The 13,720-nt window shown below is 35.8% G+C and overlaps 1 protein-coding gene across 3 annotated transcripts in view; it reads left to right on the top strand.

Annotated features, from left to right (window-relative positions):
- The window catches only part of BNIPL (BCL2 interacting protein like), a 783,410-nt gene that overhangs the window by 402,784 nt on the left and 366,906 nt on the right, over positions 1–13,720 (top strand). For all 3 annotated transcript variants that reach the window (XM_044080029.1, XM_044080030.1, XM_044080031.1), the window contains exon 2: positions 2,462–2,566. In XM_044080029.1, the coding sequence (XP_043935964.1) occupies positions 2,462–2,566 (105 nt within the window). The remainder of the gene's footprint in view (positions 1–2,461; positions 2,567–13,720) is intronic.

The following is a 13,720-nucleotide window of genomic DNA, read 5'->3' as shown; positions in this document are numbered from 1 at the left end:
ATTCACCACTGTGGTGGTGGTGCTGCGGTAGCGTTGTTGCCTCACAGTTAGACGTTGCCCGTTCGATTCTCAGTTAGAGCAGATTCTGTGTGGTGACATGCGTGAATGGGCATTCCTTCGTTGAAGGTTGTGCGTTAGGCCCGGCAAGCCAGCACGTAAAAATCTACTGCCAATCATTAGCGGACTGGAGTTCCGCTGTGGTGACCCCTAACTGGGAAAAGCCTAAGACACAAACAAACAAACTAGTGATTCATCACAATATGAAAAAGTAGCTTATTTCATTGCATTTGCATTCAGTTTATAAAGCATATTATATTACCTGTTATTAATTCGGATTATGAAATGTCTTCTAAACTTTTTTCCAATTTGACCCACTTTGTGTAACTATTTGATGCATTCCTTTGCTTGGTCCAACTTTAGATTATAAACTGTTTAACTAGCAGTTGTGTACATCTTTTTGATTCTTAATCACTCTTTTCTTTTTAATGTTTCATTGCTTGTTGTTATTGGTTTTTTATTTATGTATTGTGGAGTCAAAGCTAAAAAGGACACTGGGCCAGTTCCTTTTGCCAGATGACAAAACAAACAAGTATTGTTATAGCACATTGGTTAAATGACATGATTTTAAATAGAGGAAAGAGGGTCCAGGGTTTGAATCCAGCATGTTAGCCACATGTTGCTTGGAATGTTTGTAGTAGATATGAAAATACAGCTGTGTTTGGAGTTAGTGATTGGCATAATGGTTAAGGTGTTTACGTCCTAGATACAAGGTACAGTGTTTGATTCTTACATTTGAAAGGAAGACTAGCTAGGTTTAAAATAACTCACAAAAGCAGTTAGCCTCATACTTGACTATGAACTTATCTGTGGTAAATGTGGAATGTGCACCCCCTATATTTTTCCTGGCTAATTACCATCTTGATAATATCCCCCTAAGAGTCGACCTGGTGATCAAGGATCTCCGTATGCATGTAGATAGTAGCCTTACCTTCGACCCACCATGAGCCACAGTGATGAAATAATTTTAGGTTTCGCAACTTATAAGTAAGGATATGGCATCTAGAGCCAAAGAGGTTATTATCTCACTATACTCTGCCCTTATTAGACCAATCACAGAGTACAATGCTCCCTTCGATATGTACCTGACCAGGCATGTGCAGCAACTAGAGAGACCTCAGAGGTTCCATAAAAAAGAATTCAAGCCATAACAAACCTGCTTTATGCAGAATGCCTTAAAGGCCTTTCTCTCTACTTAGCCTCTTATAGATTGCCGAGGGTTGATCTATGCCTGACTTATAAGGCATCAGCAAACCCCACACTTATGACTCTCCTGCATGTTCGTAAGTCAAACAGTACCAGAAATACAAGATCTGGGGACCTGACATGCTGAAGGAACATGTGAAGCTGAGTTTGCCATTTACCCAGTTTAAGCTCAACCTAGACCAGTGGATGGGGAATAGGAAATTTACAGTGGTCCTGGCACCCATGTCCTTTATGGAACGAGGTAGCTTACAAATGCCTGACTTCAATGTCCTCTTTGGATACAGGCTGTCATTATTCTTTCAGGAAAACTTGCCTAGGCTTAGAAAGAACCGCCAGGTCGTTAGCCTAGTAAAAATCTGTGAATCTATGAAACAGAAAAAGGGAGAAGAACTGAAATTATTAATTTTCCTGAGCACAGAGGAGCTTAATACCCTTGAACATCAAAATTCAATAGAAAAAGTTTTAGCAAAAAATTAGAAAAGGCAGAAGAGAAGGAATGAGGACATTTGGGGAAAGTTATCTGCAGTAATCTTGTAAGGATGGTAGATATAGGCATTTTCAGATGACATATCTGTATAAAACATCTGTGTTGTGTTATGCATTGTGCCTGTTTTTGTATTGTCATTTCACGGTTAAACTCTACCCAAAAAAGATCAGCTCATTTACGTGGTCATGGAATGAATGGACAGATAGTAGCTAAATAAGATTCATCACCATATAGTTACTTTCTCCATAAAGCTTACAAATGACAGGAAAGAAAGGTGACTTGTAGGTTTGTCATTTGGGGAAATGTCAGTATGTTAAAATTTGCTATAATTTATCACTCTCAGAATGCATAAATATGATAAATTCAACATAACAGGCAAGATAAGCATAAACACATTTAAAAGTTTTATTCTGTCTGTAATGGCTATAGAAGTACAGATATTCATCTGTGAAAAAACATTTTGTGCTCGTTGTAGCAGGTACGAAGTACGTGAGGAATATGGTGCACTTTGTTTTACATGAGGTAGTCATTACACCCTAAGACCATAAATAACTTATGCTGTTTATACCCTACTGAACATATAGTGCATGTATACTGTAAAACCTAAAGCTGGAAACAGTATTGATTTAATTTGACCGTTTTTATAATTTGGAAGCCATGTAGCACAGGGTTAAGAAGAGATAAAAACTCACTGCATGTCTTGTCTTGTAGGTACAGAAACAGATTTGAGAGTCAAGATTCTTTCAGGTCAGGAGGACAATTGCAGATTGATGAAATGGAACTGGGCGAAGAGTGGCAGGATGAAGAATTCCCTAGGTAAGTGGCAGTATGTACAGATGTCAATGCTTCACTCTTGACTATTATTTCCATTTGAGGTCATGAAAACTTCGTAAAAGGCAAGTAAACATTATGCTAGTTGTTTTGTCATCTTACTGAATGGGGGGGGGGGTCACATGACCAATCCATACTAATTATGTAGCTTAAATTTTGAGAAAGCATTCTGTACCTTCACTGTGGGATAGTATAAGATATCTGTAAGTATAAGCTATGTGCTTAGCTTCATTTACTGAAATTTAAAGAGAGGTGTTCATCAGTCATTATAGCATTGCACCAGTAGCCATTTGCTGTTTATTGCAGAAAACTATAAAAGCTGTTTAAGTTGGCAGAGTATCATTATGTCTTCCTATCAATAGCTCAATAGTTTAAATCATCTGAAACTTCAATTCAACAAAAAAAGAATCATTCCAAGCTTCAGTCAGTTGAAATATCTTGTTTTTTTTTTTTCCTGTGGGGAAGGCAAGCCACGCTGCATGCACCATGTGAGGGACTCTACTTCCTGCTTACTTGGATATTAAAATAGTACTCCATGATTGCACAGCTACAAAGAAAATGGAAAAGACCTCGCACAGCAAATCTGTATAAGTTTACAAATGGCAACAAGATTGGCAATGTTTTTAAAGGAAAACTGATGGCTAATCAACTAGTTGAAACTTTGTTCAGCTAATGTTATAAAACTAGTAGGGTAACACAAATATGGTATAAAAAATAAAGAACAATGAATAGATAGAACTCCCAAGTCCACCTTTCAGGAAAAAAAAGTTGCATTTCAGTGAAGGGACAATAATGATAAAATCTAGTAAAGTACCAGCCATTACAATGCAGACCAGGGCGAATCACCATTATCTGCTCTAGTTGAGATATTTCAGATGTCCAGCTGAGCTTGTGCAGACTAGTTTAATAGATTTTAAATGTTGCTCTTCTGAGCATAGAAAGTTGCTAGAATAACAGGATTTGTGTTAGCATGCATTTTATGAATCATATAAAGTCTGAAACTCAAATGTGTGGTCATTTGGTGACTTCAGTCCTCAGTGATTCACCAGAAAAACATAAATCTTATGAAAACAGACTAAAAATATGAAACAATCAGATATATTGTGAAAATCTGTACAGTTAACAGGTATGCCTCCAGCTCAGAAAGACTTTTATAACCAGGGACAAAGACTGATGTGTTTATAAGCAGCACAGTTATCTATCCAAATGGAATTTCTGTGCCATCCTATAGAAAGGACTGCAAGGTGCTCACTAACAAAACCTAAGCCACATCCCTTAAAAAGGCAACCTTCTCTTTTGCAGTCTAGTTTCTGAAATAGTTGTCTTGCTGCTAATTCAGGAAAAAAATCATTCCCATTTCCATTGTCTTGAATGTTAAGAAATGGTTCTGATCTACCTTCTGTAGTCAGTGTTCCGAATACTTCTCAGGCTTGGCCCCAAGTCACCACCCGGTTATACACTCACGCAACTTTTTATAGCTGAAGAAACAAAGACCAACTGAAGAAAAACAAGTAAGCTGTTAGAATACCTCACCAAACCAAAAGGCAAGAAGGCACAAAAAAGTTGCAAGATAAAAGAACTTGATGATTTATTTATAAAAATAATAAAATAACCACATGAGCGCTTTCGTTTAACAAATGTAAACTTCATCAGACAAATGAATAAAATCAATCTGAAATTTAAATTGTACACTCTACTTTCTGATTAAATGAAACTACAGACATCATCCCAAGAAAATTAACCCCTCATGTCCCATAATAAATTGAAGTTCTCTGAACACACACACACACACACACACATATATATATATATATATATATATATATATATATATATATATAACTTAAAAATGACATATCATCTAACCATTAGGTTCATAGGTTGGTACTAGGCTATCGGCCCTAGGGCCTATGCAAGACTAGCCATAAGAATTCCCTGGATATTTCTTCCCACAATATTTACTTCTCTGGGCCCCTGTCTAGCAGGGCGACTGACATGATCCCCGGGGTGAATTTCCTATCTCCCATCCAATCATCAAGGTTCCTTTTGAAGAGGGCCAATGAGGCGCTCTGCTTGACATGTATGGGCAGTCTACTCCAGAGTATGGGGAGTCTCTGGGTAAGGAACCTATCCCTCCAGCATGTTTTGTTCATTGTGATGACAAGGTTTAGATCCCTGGAGTGTGCGGCTCTGAGGGATTGGGATTTCTTTAAGTGAAGCATGTCCAACAGCTCAGGGTTTGACATGGCCTTGTATGTTAAGCGGAGATAGTCTCCGAGTAGACGATATGCCACAGAGTATGTTAAGCGGAGATAGTCTCCGAGTAGACGATATGCCACAGAGTATAGCTGGAGTTTTTTTTAGACTGTCAGCTTATGGCATCTGCTTTAGGCCTGTGATTTATTAGTGAGGTATTTCTGTGGACTTTCCAGCTGTTGCAGATGTCTTGTGAGGTACATACCAAATGGGGCATCATACTCTATAATGGGTCTAATGAGGGATGAGTACAGTAGGACAATGACCTCCTTTTTTCTGGATGAAAAGCCCTTGGTGATGAGGTGTGCTACATAGGATTTCCTGACTGTTGTGGCGATGTGGTTATCGAAAGTGAGACCACTGTCCACCTATGTCCCTAAGTCTGTCATCACACTTTCGATGTTTAGCATCCTGCCACCTATGTGGTAATTCATGGGTACATGTTTTTTTTTCCAAAGGGGATAACTATACATTTCTTTGCATTAAGCTTGAGCCCATGGCTCTGGCACCAGGCATCTGTTTCTGTAAGGCCTTTTTGTAGAATATCCACATCATTTGGGGATTCAATGCTAATGGGTTAAATAATCTACGGAAAGGAGACAATCTTTGAAAATACTAAAAATCAACAAGATACAAGTAATATTTTACAAGATGCTCATTTTTAAGGCTAATGACAAATTCATGTGGAATTCCAAGGAATATACAATATTATCTCACTCATCCTACAAGAAAAAAACAAGAGGTACCATTACATTATGGATAAAAAGTATCACTATGCCTCAAATTATATTTAAATATGAAGGTAAGGAAGGATTACTAACAATAATAATAAAATATAATAATAGAATTTGGACCCTAGCTAATATTTACTGGTTTCCAGATATAGGAATGGCAACAGTGAGGAAACACATACATCTAATCAGTACAGTTCAAAAAGGGATTCTTATTCTGGGTGGAGATTTTAATTGCATTATAGATCATTCTGAGACCACAAATAATAGACCTATTTATTTATCACCATTAGGAAAAGCACTTAAAAACTGTATGAGTAACTTAAATTTGATTTACATCTTTACTTAAAAAGAAAATATCTCTCTAACATATTCACATAGAGATTATAGATTCAATACTCAAACTAGAATTGACAAACTTAACATATCCCAAGATCTAAACTCGAAAGTAATTAATTTTACAATTTTACAATGGCCTTTTTTTGGATCACAATTCCCTTATTCTTAAAATGGAATCTGACTTTAAAAAACTTAACCAAACAACTAAAATTCCTGCCTATATTATAAATTTAAAGCAATTTAAACCATGGCTACAATCATAAATAAATTATTTTCTAGAATCTAACCTCTTAGAAGATACAAATACAGTAATTTTATGGAGTACTTTAAAGGCTTTTTTATTTGGCAAAATTCTTATATGGTACAAAAGTAAAATGGGAATCAGAAATGCAAAATATACAAAAACAATTAATTGATATAAATGATTCCATTGATGCATCCACAAAGAAAAAATAAATCCACTAAATAAAAAATATAATGAAATATTAACACATAAGACCAATTTAGTCTTACAAAGATTGAAAATTAATTCACACTCAATGTCTCCTAAGCAATTACATAGTTTATCAATGAGAATAAAAAAAATCCACTGAAAACAACATCACAAAAATTATACGAACATAACAGTAACAGAGCAATATTAGTGATATTCTTGATGCTTTTAAGCATTATTATTCTGATCTTCAAACAAATATTCTTCTTAAATCAAATTCTATAGATATTGATATAAACTTATCGAATACAAATAAATTACCAGAGAAAATAAAATTAGACTTACAATAACAGATTTCATTAAAAGAGTTGATCAAATTAAACAAAGCAAAAATAATAAAGCTCCTGGAACAGATGGAATCATATATGAAATATATAACATGTTACCAACTCCTGCCTTAACTTTATTTCACAATGCTCTAAATTTAATTCATAATTCATTCTCAACATTTGGTTCCCCTCTCTTGGAGATATTCTCTAATTACTCCTATTCTAAAGGAAAATAAAAACATGTCTCTGTGTAGTTCATATAGACCTATTTCACTTCTTAACAATGATTATAAAACCTTTACATCCATTTTAGTAAATAGGATCAAGAAATCCTTAATAAATATTATACATGAAGATCAAACGGGCTTCATTTACAACAGGCAAACACATGACAACATTCAAAGGATTATCACTCTTATAGATGCTAATAGAGATAATCAAGAGGCTCTTTTAATTGCCCTTGATATCAAAAAAGCATTTGACACTTCACGGTGGAATTTTCTTTTTATATCACTAAAATTTTTTGATTTTCCCTCACAATTTATACATTTGATAAAATGTCTATATAGTAGCAATCTTGCTTATGTAATACTTGGTCCATTTACTTCGGAAGCCAATAAAATTACCAAAGGAACTAAACAGGGATGTCCTTTGTCTCCTATTCTATTTGCTTTAGCCATTGAAATATTCGCCAATCCCCAAAAATAACTGTTATTAAAATACATGGACAATTCAACTCTAAAATCATGCATTTTGCAGATGACATTCTTCTTACTCTGAGAGTTTCAGAAGAATCTCTCAAAGAATTAGATTTACTAACTGCTAAAGTTTATCTTAATTCAGGTTTAAGAATAAGTAATAAAAAATCTAGACATATGATATTAAATAGAAAACATAATACACATTTTAACTCATATCGTATGATTGGCACATTAGTATCATCCATAAACTACTTAGGAATAACCTTTATGTGAGAACATAAATACAATTGTAACCATAAATTGTACAAATACTTTATTTACTATAAAATCACTAATAGAAAAATGGAACACAGTGTTTTTAAATTTTGAAGATAGACTACAATTAATAAAGATGACTCTACTCCCAAATGTAAATTATATTGTCCAAGCCATTCCTATGTCTCCAAGTAAAATGATATTAAATGACTTTAACAACATTTTATCAAATGTCTTATGATATCCAAAAAGAAATAGAATTGCACTTTATCATCACATTAGACCCTGGGAACAAGGGGAAATAAACTTTCCAGATCTGGATGCTTATATTAAAGCTTCCATTCTCAAATTAGCTATTAACTAGTTAGATCCTAATTTCTCATCTACATGGAAATCACTTCATACAATCATTTTTAAATGAAAGTAAATTAGCTAGAAATCTCTTGGTAAATAAACAAAATGTTAATCTATGGTACATAATTGGCATTAATTTACAATATAATATTGCAAAACCCACCAAATTAAACATAATAAATCATATTTATAGCAATATTAGAACATTTATAAACTCAAACCTAGATGTAAAACTCTGGTGGGATCTATTAATTCCCTTCAGGATTTCTAAAATACTTTACCTATAGAATTCACAAAAATGTTTTTCAAGACTGGGATTCAAAACATTTCATTTGTTGGCGACATTGCATAAAAGATCTAACAGTATTACAGTCTCATGAAATAAAAAAATATTTATAATATCTCAGACTCTGATTGGATTATTTTACATAGTATTCTTTCTCACGCTCAAGCTCTTGGTATAATAATAACTCTTTATTTAAAACTAAACCTAAGTTGATTCTTCATATTCAAAATCTGATATACAGCAATCAGAATTGGCCAAACTTAACCTCTAATCTTTACAAAATCCTAATAAACTAGAAAACTATACCCAAACAAAAATTTTGGAAATTTATTGATAAATGTCAAATTTTAAATTTGTCTCCATAAGTCAAATCCAATCTACTATTCTCTGTGAAATTAACTTCCAATCTCCAAATGTAGAAAAATCTTTACGTGGAAGTTCTTACACAGAGCTTTTTTTACTCCCAATAAAGTTTCCAAAATACAATCATAAGTATTGGGTTTACATAGGTAAATTTTGCCAAGCTTTATTTTCAGATACATTTACTTTATCCAATCCCCTAATTCTGTTGAATGTAAATATCATGAATACTATGACGGGAAACCATTTTTATCTCCTCTTGACTATTTTAGCAGTGGCAAGAAAATGTTTAATTAGAAAATGGAAATCATCTGCACCACCCACTTTTGAAGAGTTTCTTTAATTATTTTTTTCTTTTATTATTGGAAGAATCAGCTTTCATAGAAACAAAAATCAAGGAAACAAGAATTCACCCCAGGAAATGGACTGATAATCCTTGGATCAAAGTTCTAGGTTTAATAGAAACTCTTAAAACAGCTCATTCTCTATAATTTTGACTGAATGTTGTTTATATATTTTGAATGTCTATTGGTAAATGAACAGTTTTATTATTTATTTCTTGTGAAATATTTCTCATATTAGGTTGTGTAAATATTGTATATATTTATCTACTCAAAATTTACATTAGAATGTTTGTAATATTCCCATGTGTTTAAATTTAATAATTTTTTTTGAACAGAAAAATAAATTCTTCCTTTACAAATAATAAAATTGTACTATGCTGCAGAATCGGTCAGAATTTTTTTATTCACAGTTTGGAATGACAAGCTTGCAGTTTTATGAACACCTGTCAAATTTGTGCTAGTTGGGAGTAAGACAGTTAATTATTCAGTCATTATTTGTTTATATATAGTAAGGTCCATAAACAGCATGCAAACAAATCTAAAGGCATTAATGCTCAGTGCTATGAACCTAAACAAAAAAACGCTTGCTAGAAGCTCTCTTCACCCTAGAGAATGCTGATGTCTGTGCCGTCACTGAGATGTGGTTTAAAGCAATAGGCTGCATAAGAGAAGGAAGAAAATCATGGTAAAAATTAGGAGGGGCAGCACCCAGCAGGGTAACGGCTCTCTCATCAAACTTAAACAAACATCTTGGAGGACAAATAGTCTACCAATGTCAAATTTGAGGTGAAATTGGGCTCCCAGATCATGAACAACCACAAGGCATTCTTTAGCTATGTCCGCAACCTTAAAGGCAATGCACAATTGTGTGCAAAGCTCATTGCAAATGGAGAAGTCTGTACTGATCCAGAAGATATAGCAAACCTACTGGCCGATGAAGTCATCTCCAACTTTACCCCTCTCTACCCCTTAACCTTCCCTCTGGAAATATCAAATATAACTCCCCTTGCTATCACTAGGGAACAGGTCCTTAATGCTGCCTTTAAGGCCAAGAACACTGCATCAATGGGTCCATTCAATATCTCGGGTTGCCTTCTAAATAGCATGAAACAAGACCCATCAGGGCCTCTGTAATTGCTATTTAACTATAGCCTCATGAATGGAGAGCAGTTAAGTCATCCCTCTGCACAAAGATGGGCCGGGCCATCTATAGACCCTGGAAACTACAGACCCATAAGTCTCAATGTCTTGAATATAAAGCCATGGAAAGAATTATCAAGGACATGATCAATGGTGATAGAGTTAACCTCCAGACACTGGACACAACCCAGTTTAGTTTTGTCAAGGGCAGAGCATGCCTACTCAACCTGGTAGACTTCTTTGAGAAGGTCACCAAAGCAATGAATGAGGGCAAAATGTTTCTAACTGCCTACCTTGATCTAGTCAAGGCATTTGACACAATACCCCACTCAGGCATTGTTGACAGATTCAAGAGGTTAGGTACAAACCCATATGTTTTCCTGGTGGATAGCCAGCTGGCTCACAGACAGGACCCAAGAAGTTTAGAACTGGGGAGTCCACCTCTACAAAGAGGCCAGTCACAAGTGGAGTCCCTCAGGGATCAGTCCATAGACCATTCCTTTTTGACATTTACTTCTCTGATGTCAAGGCCAATGTCAGTGTTCTCTGGCTGACTAATTTTGCAGATGCAAATTAGGAGCTGTCATTAAATCCCGCACTGATACAAATGCTCTCCAGGAGGGGCTGACACAGTCAAATAAATGGTGTCAGAGCCATGGACTAAAACTAAAGAAATGCATAATACTTTCCTTCCGGAAGTCATCCACTCCGGGTAACTATTATATTGACAACGTACCCCTTAAAGTTGACCCAGTAGTCAGGGGACTTAGGGACATGGATAGTAATCTAGCCTTTGACCATCGTGTATCTACAGTAGAGATGAAATCATTGTATGTTGCACAACTTATAAACAAATGTATGGCATTCAAGTCCAAGGAAGTCATTGTTTCACTGTATTTAGCATTCATCAGAGCTGTCATTGAATAAAATGTCCCCTTTGGCATGTACCTAACCAGGCATAGCCAACAATTGGAATGTCCAGAGAGGTTCCTCACTAAAAGAATACAGGGCATAAGTACGTAAGTAAAATGTCCTATGCAGATCGTCTCAAGGCTCTATCACTGTATTCTGCCTCCTGCAGACTTTTGAGGAGAGATCTATGCCTGATATACAGGCTATTCTCAAACCCCACTCTGATGGACCTCCTACCTATCTGCAAAACAAACAGCAACAGAATTAACCATTCTAAAGACTTGAACTTTGCCTGTGATATAAATAGGACCTGCTGGAGAGACTGGTAGGTATCCTATAGATTACCCCATCTCTGGAACAGGCTCCCCATCCATGTGAAGCAGAGTTCCTCCCTAACCCAATTCAAGTGCAACCTGGACAGTTGAATGGGGAAACAGAAAATTAATCCCTGGTTTGGCAGCAATGTCTGTAATGGACACAGGCAACATGTAAATGGTTCATCTCCCAGGCCCCTGTTTGCAAATGCTTCATCTCTCAAGCCCCTACTTACACTTATCAAGGGTATCAAAACTTGTCAGAGATTCGGGATGTATGACTAGGCTTAAAAAGGCCCTTGTGGTCATTAGCCTAGTAAACACCTATGAACTTAAATGTTTTTTCTGTAGTGAACAACAATGTTATAACATGTAGCCGAATCAATTTGTGACAAAAATATTTTATGTAATTTGTTTTGTCTTCCTGCTGAGTCAATTGGAATATTAAATCTCTTTTTAATTTTAAAGCATCAACAGCTTGGAAGGCAGCTGTGATGACTGTATTACCCAGGGAGGGTTGGGACCCATCAGACCCAGGTTAATATGGACCCATTTCAATTTTGAACCATAACCCTTTGGTGTTTGTGTCTTTGCTATATTAGGGAATGGCAGGGCTGTTGCCAGGTTTGATGGATATGGATTGGTGTTTTTTTTTTTTTTTTGGAGGGGGACAAACAACTGGTAGCATTAGTGAACAATGATGATTCCAAGCAAAGCAAAATATAGGAGGGTGTCACTGTTACTGGGTCTTGATATGGAGAGAGCATTTGGCATAGTGGGCTGGTATTTTGCGAGTGGGATGGTGGAAGCATTTGCATTCTCTGATACAATGGTGATGTTGATTGAGAGGATGTGTGAGGGATTAGTGTCAGAAGCTGAGGTGGGAGGGTTCCTCTTTGCTGAGATGTATTTGGACAAAGGGGAAAGAGGACACCCCTGCCATACATGGGCATCCACTTTCCCATTTTGTTTGCTTTATATTTGCAGCCATTGGTAAGGTAAATGGGGGACTTAGAAATTCATGGATGTAATTGGTGTAGTGGTCAGGGGACACTGACTTTGTCTGCTGATGATGTTATTTTGTGCTTGTTGGATCTGGGGGAACCATCACAGTGTTGTGGAGCATTGTGAGAGAGTTTCAGGTCTTTTTGTGCTATAAAATTGAGGACAGAGCACAGGCTGTGGTTATGGATTATTTACCTGCCCAAGTAATGGTTTGGTATTGCCTGTATTTGTGGGGACATTGTAAGATGAAGTATTTAGGAGTGTGGATTGGGAAGGCTTCTGTTGTGGCAACTGGGGATACATAGGAAAAGACTAGAAAGGGGATAATATGGGGGCTGAGAAACCGGAAGATGCTGTTTGTGGATGGTGAGGTACTGGTGGTGAAGGTGCTTTTAGTCTCTTTGATAAAATTATACTTGACCCATATACAAAATCAATCAGAGGAAAAGTTGTGGACAGTAGCTAGTAAAGAGTTGAAGGAATTTATCTGGAAGGGGAAGAGGGAAAGAGTTAAGTGAGGTAGGTTGAGCCTCTAAATAGAACATGGTGTTTTAGGATTACCTGATTTGAAGGGATATTTTAGAGCTATGCAGTTAAGGCTAGTACATAACATAAGCAGAATGTTATAAATTAAAATGGAAAGGATGATGATGAAGCTGGGGGAGTTAAAGAAATAGAGAGTGAAATTTTGGATGCATATCCTTAAGGAGAAAAATAACCATACAGAATGTTGTATTCATAAAGTAGGAGAAAATATACTGAGAACTAAGTCAACGGGGGACTAGAGAAAGGAGATTTTGCCAATAGAAATGACTGCAAGTTGGGTACAGAAAATAGGCAAGGGGGTTAAAATTTGCTGGACAAAAATGACAAAAGAACCAATGTATTGGGAACAAATAAGCAGAGATGGAAAGGTAATAGAGTGGGATGAACCAAGAATATGTTTGGACTGCAGATTAGAGACTGTCTTCCCTACAGGAGAGGTGCCAGCACAGAACACTGTAATGCTGAACTGAATGACAGTTATATAGTTATGACAGTTATAAAGAAAGAAAACCTATATAATATACAATGCAGGTAAAAAATATTACTATGGTTAGGTTTACATACATTAATAGAAAACAATGTCTTAAGTGATAAATTAATAAAGGTATTGGAAAACAAGCTTCCAGCTTTAGGAATAGTGAAATGTTTTTCAGTTGAAGTAAGACATTTAATTACTCAATCATTATTTGTTTATTAATGGTAGGGACCAAAAAAGCATGCAAAAACATGTGAGGTGTTCCTTTAGTTAGCAATAAAATTGTAATATGTAGCTGAATCAATCAGTGAGAAAAATAATTTACTATCGAGTCACATTATGAAATAATTTCAGGATCA

The sequence above is a fragment of the Protopterus annectens genome, chromosome 8.part0 (genome assembly GCF_019279795.1).
Source record: "Protopterus annectens isolate FY-2018-M chromosome 8.part0, PAN1.0, whole genome shotgun sequence".
NCBI classification, from domain to species: Eukaryota; Metazoa; Chordata; order Ceratodontiformes; family Protopteridae; genus Protopterus; species Protopterus annectens.
This window is presented reverse-complemented; position numbering and strand designations above follow the sequence as displayed.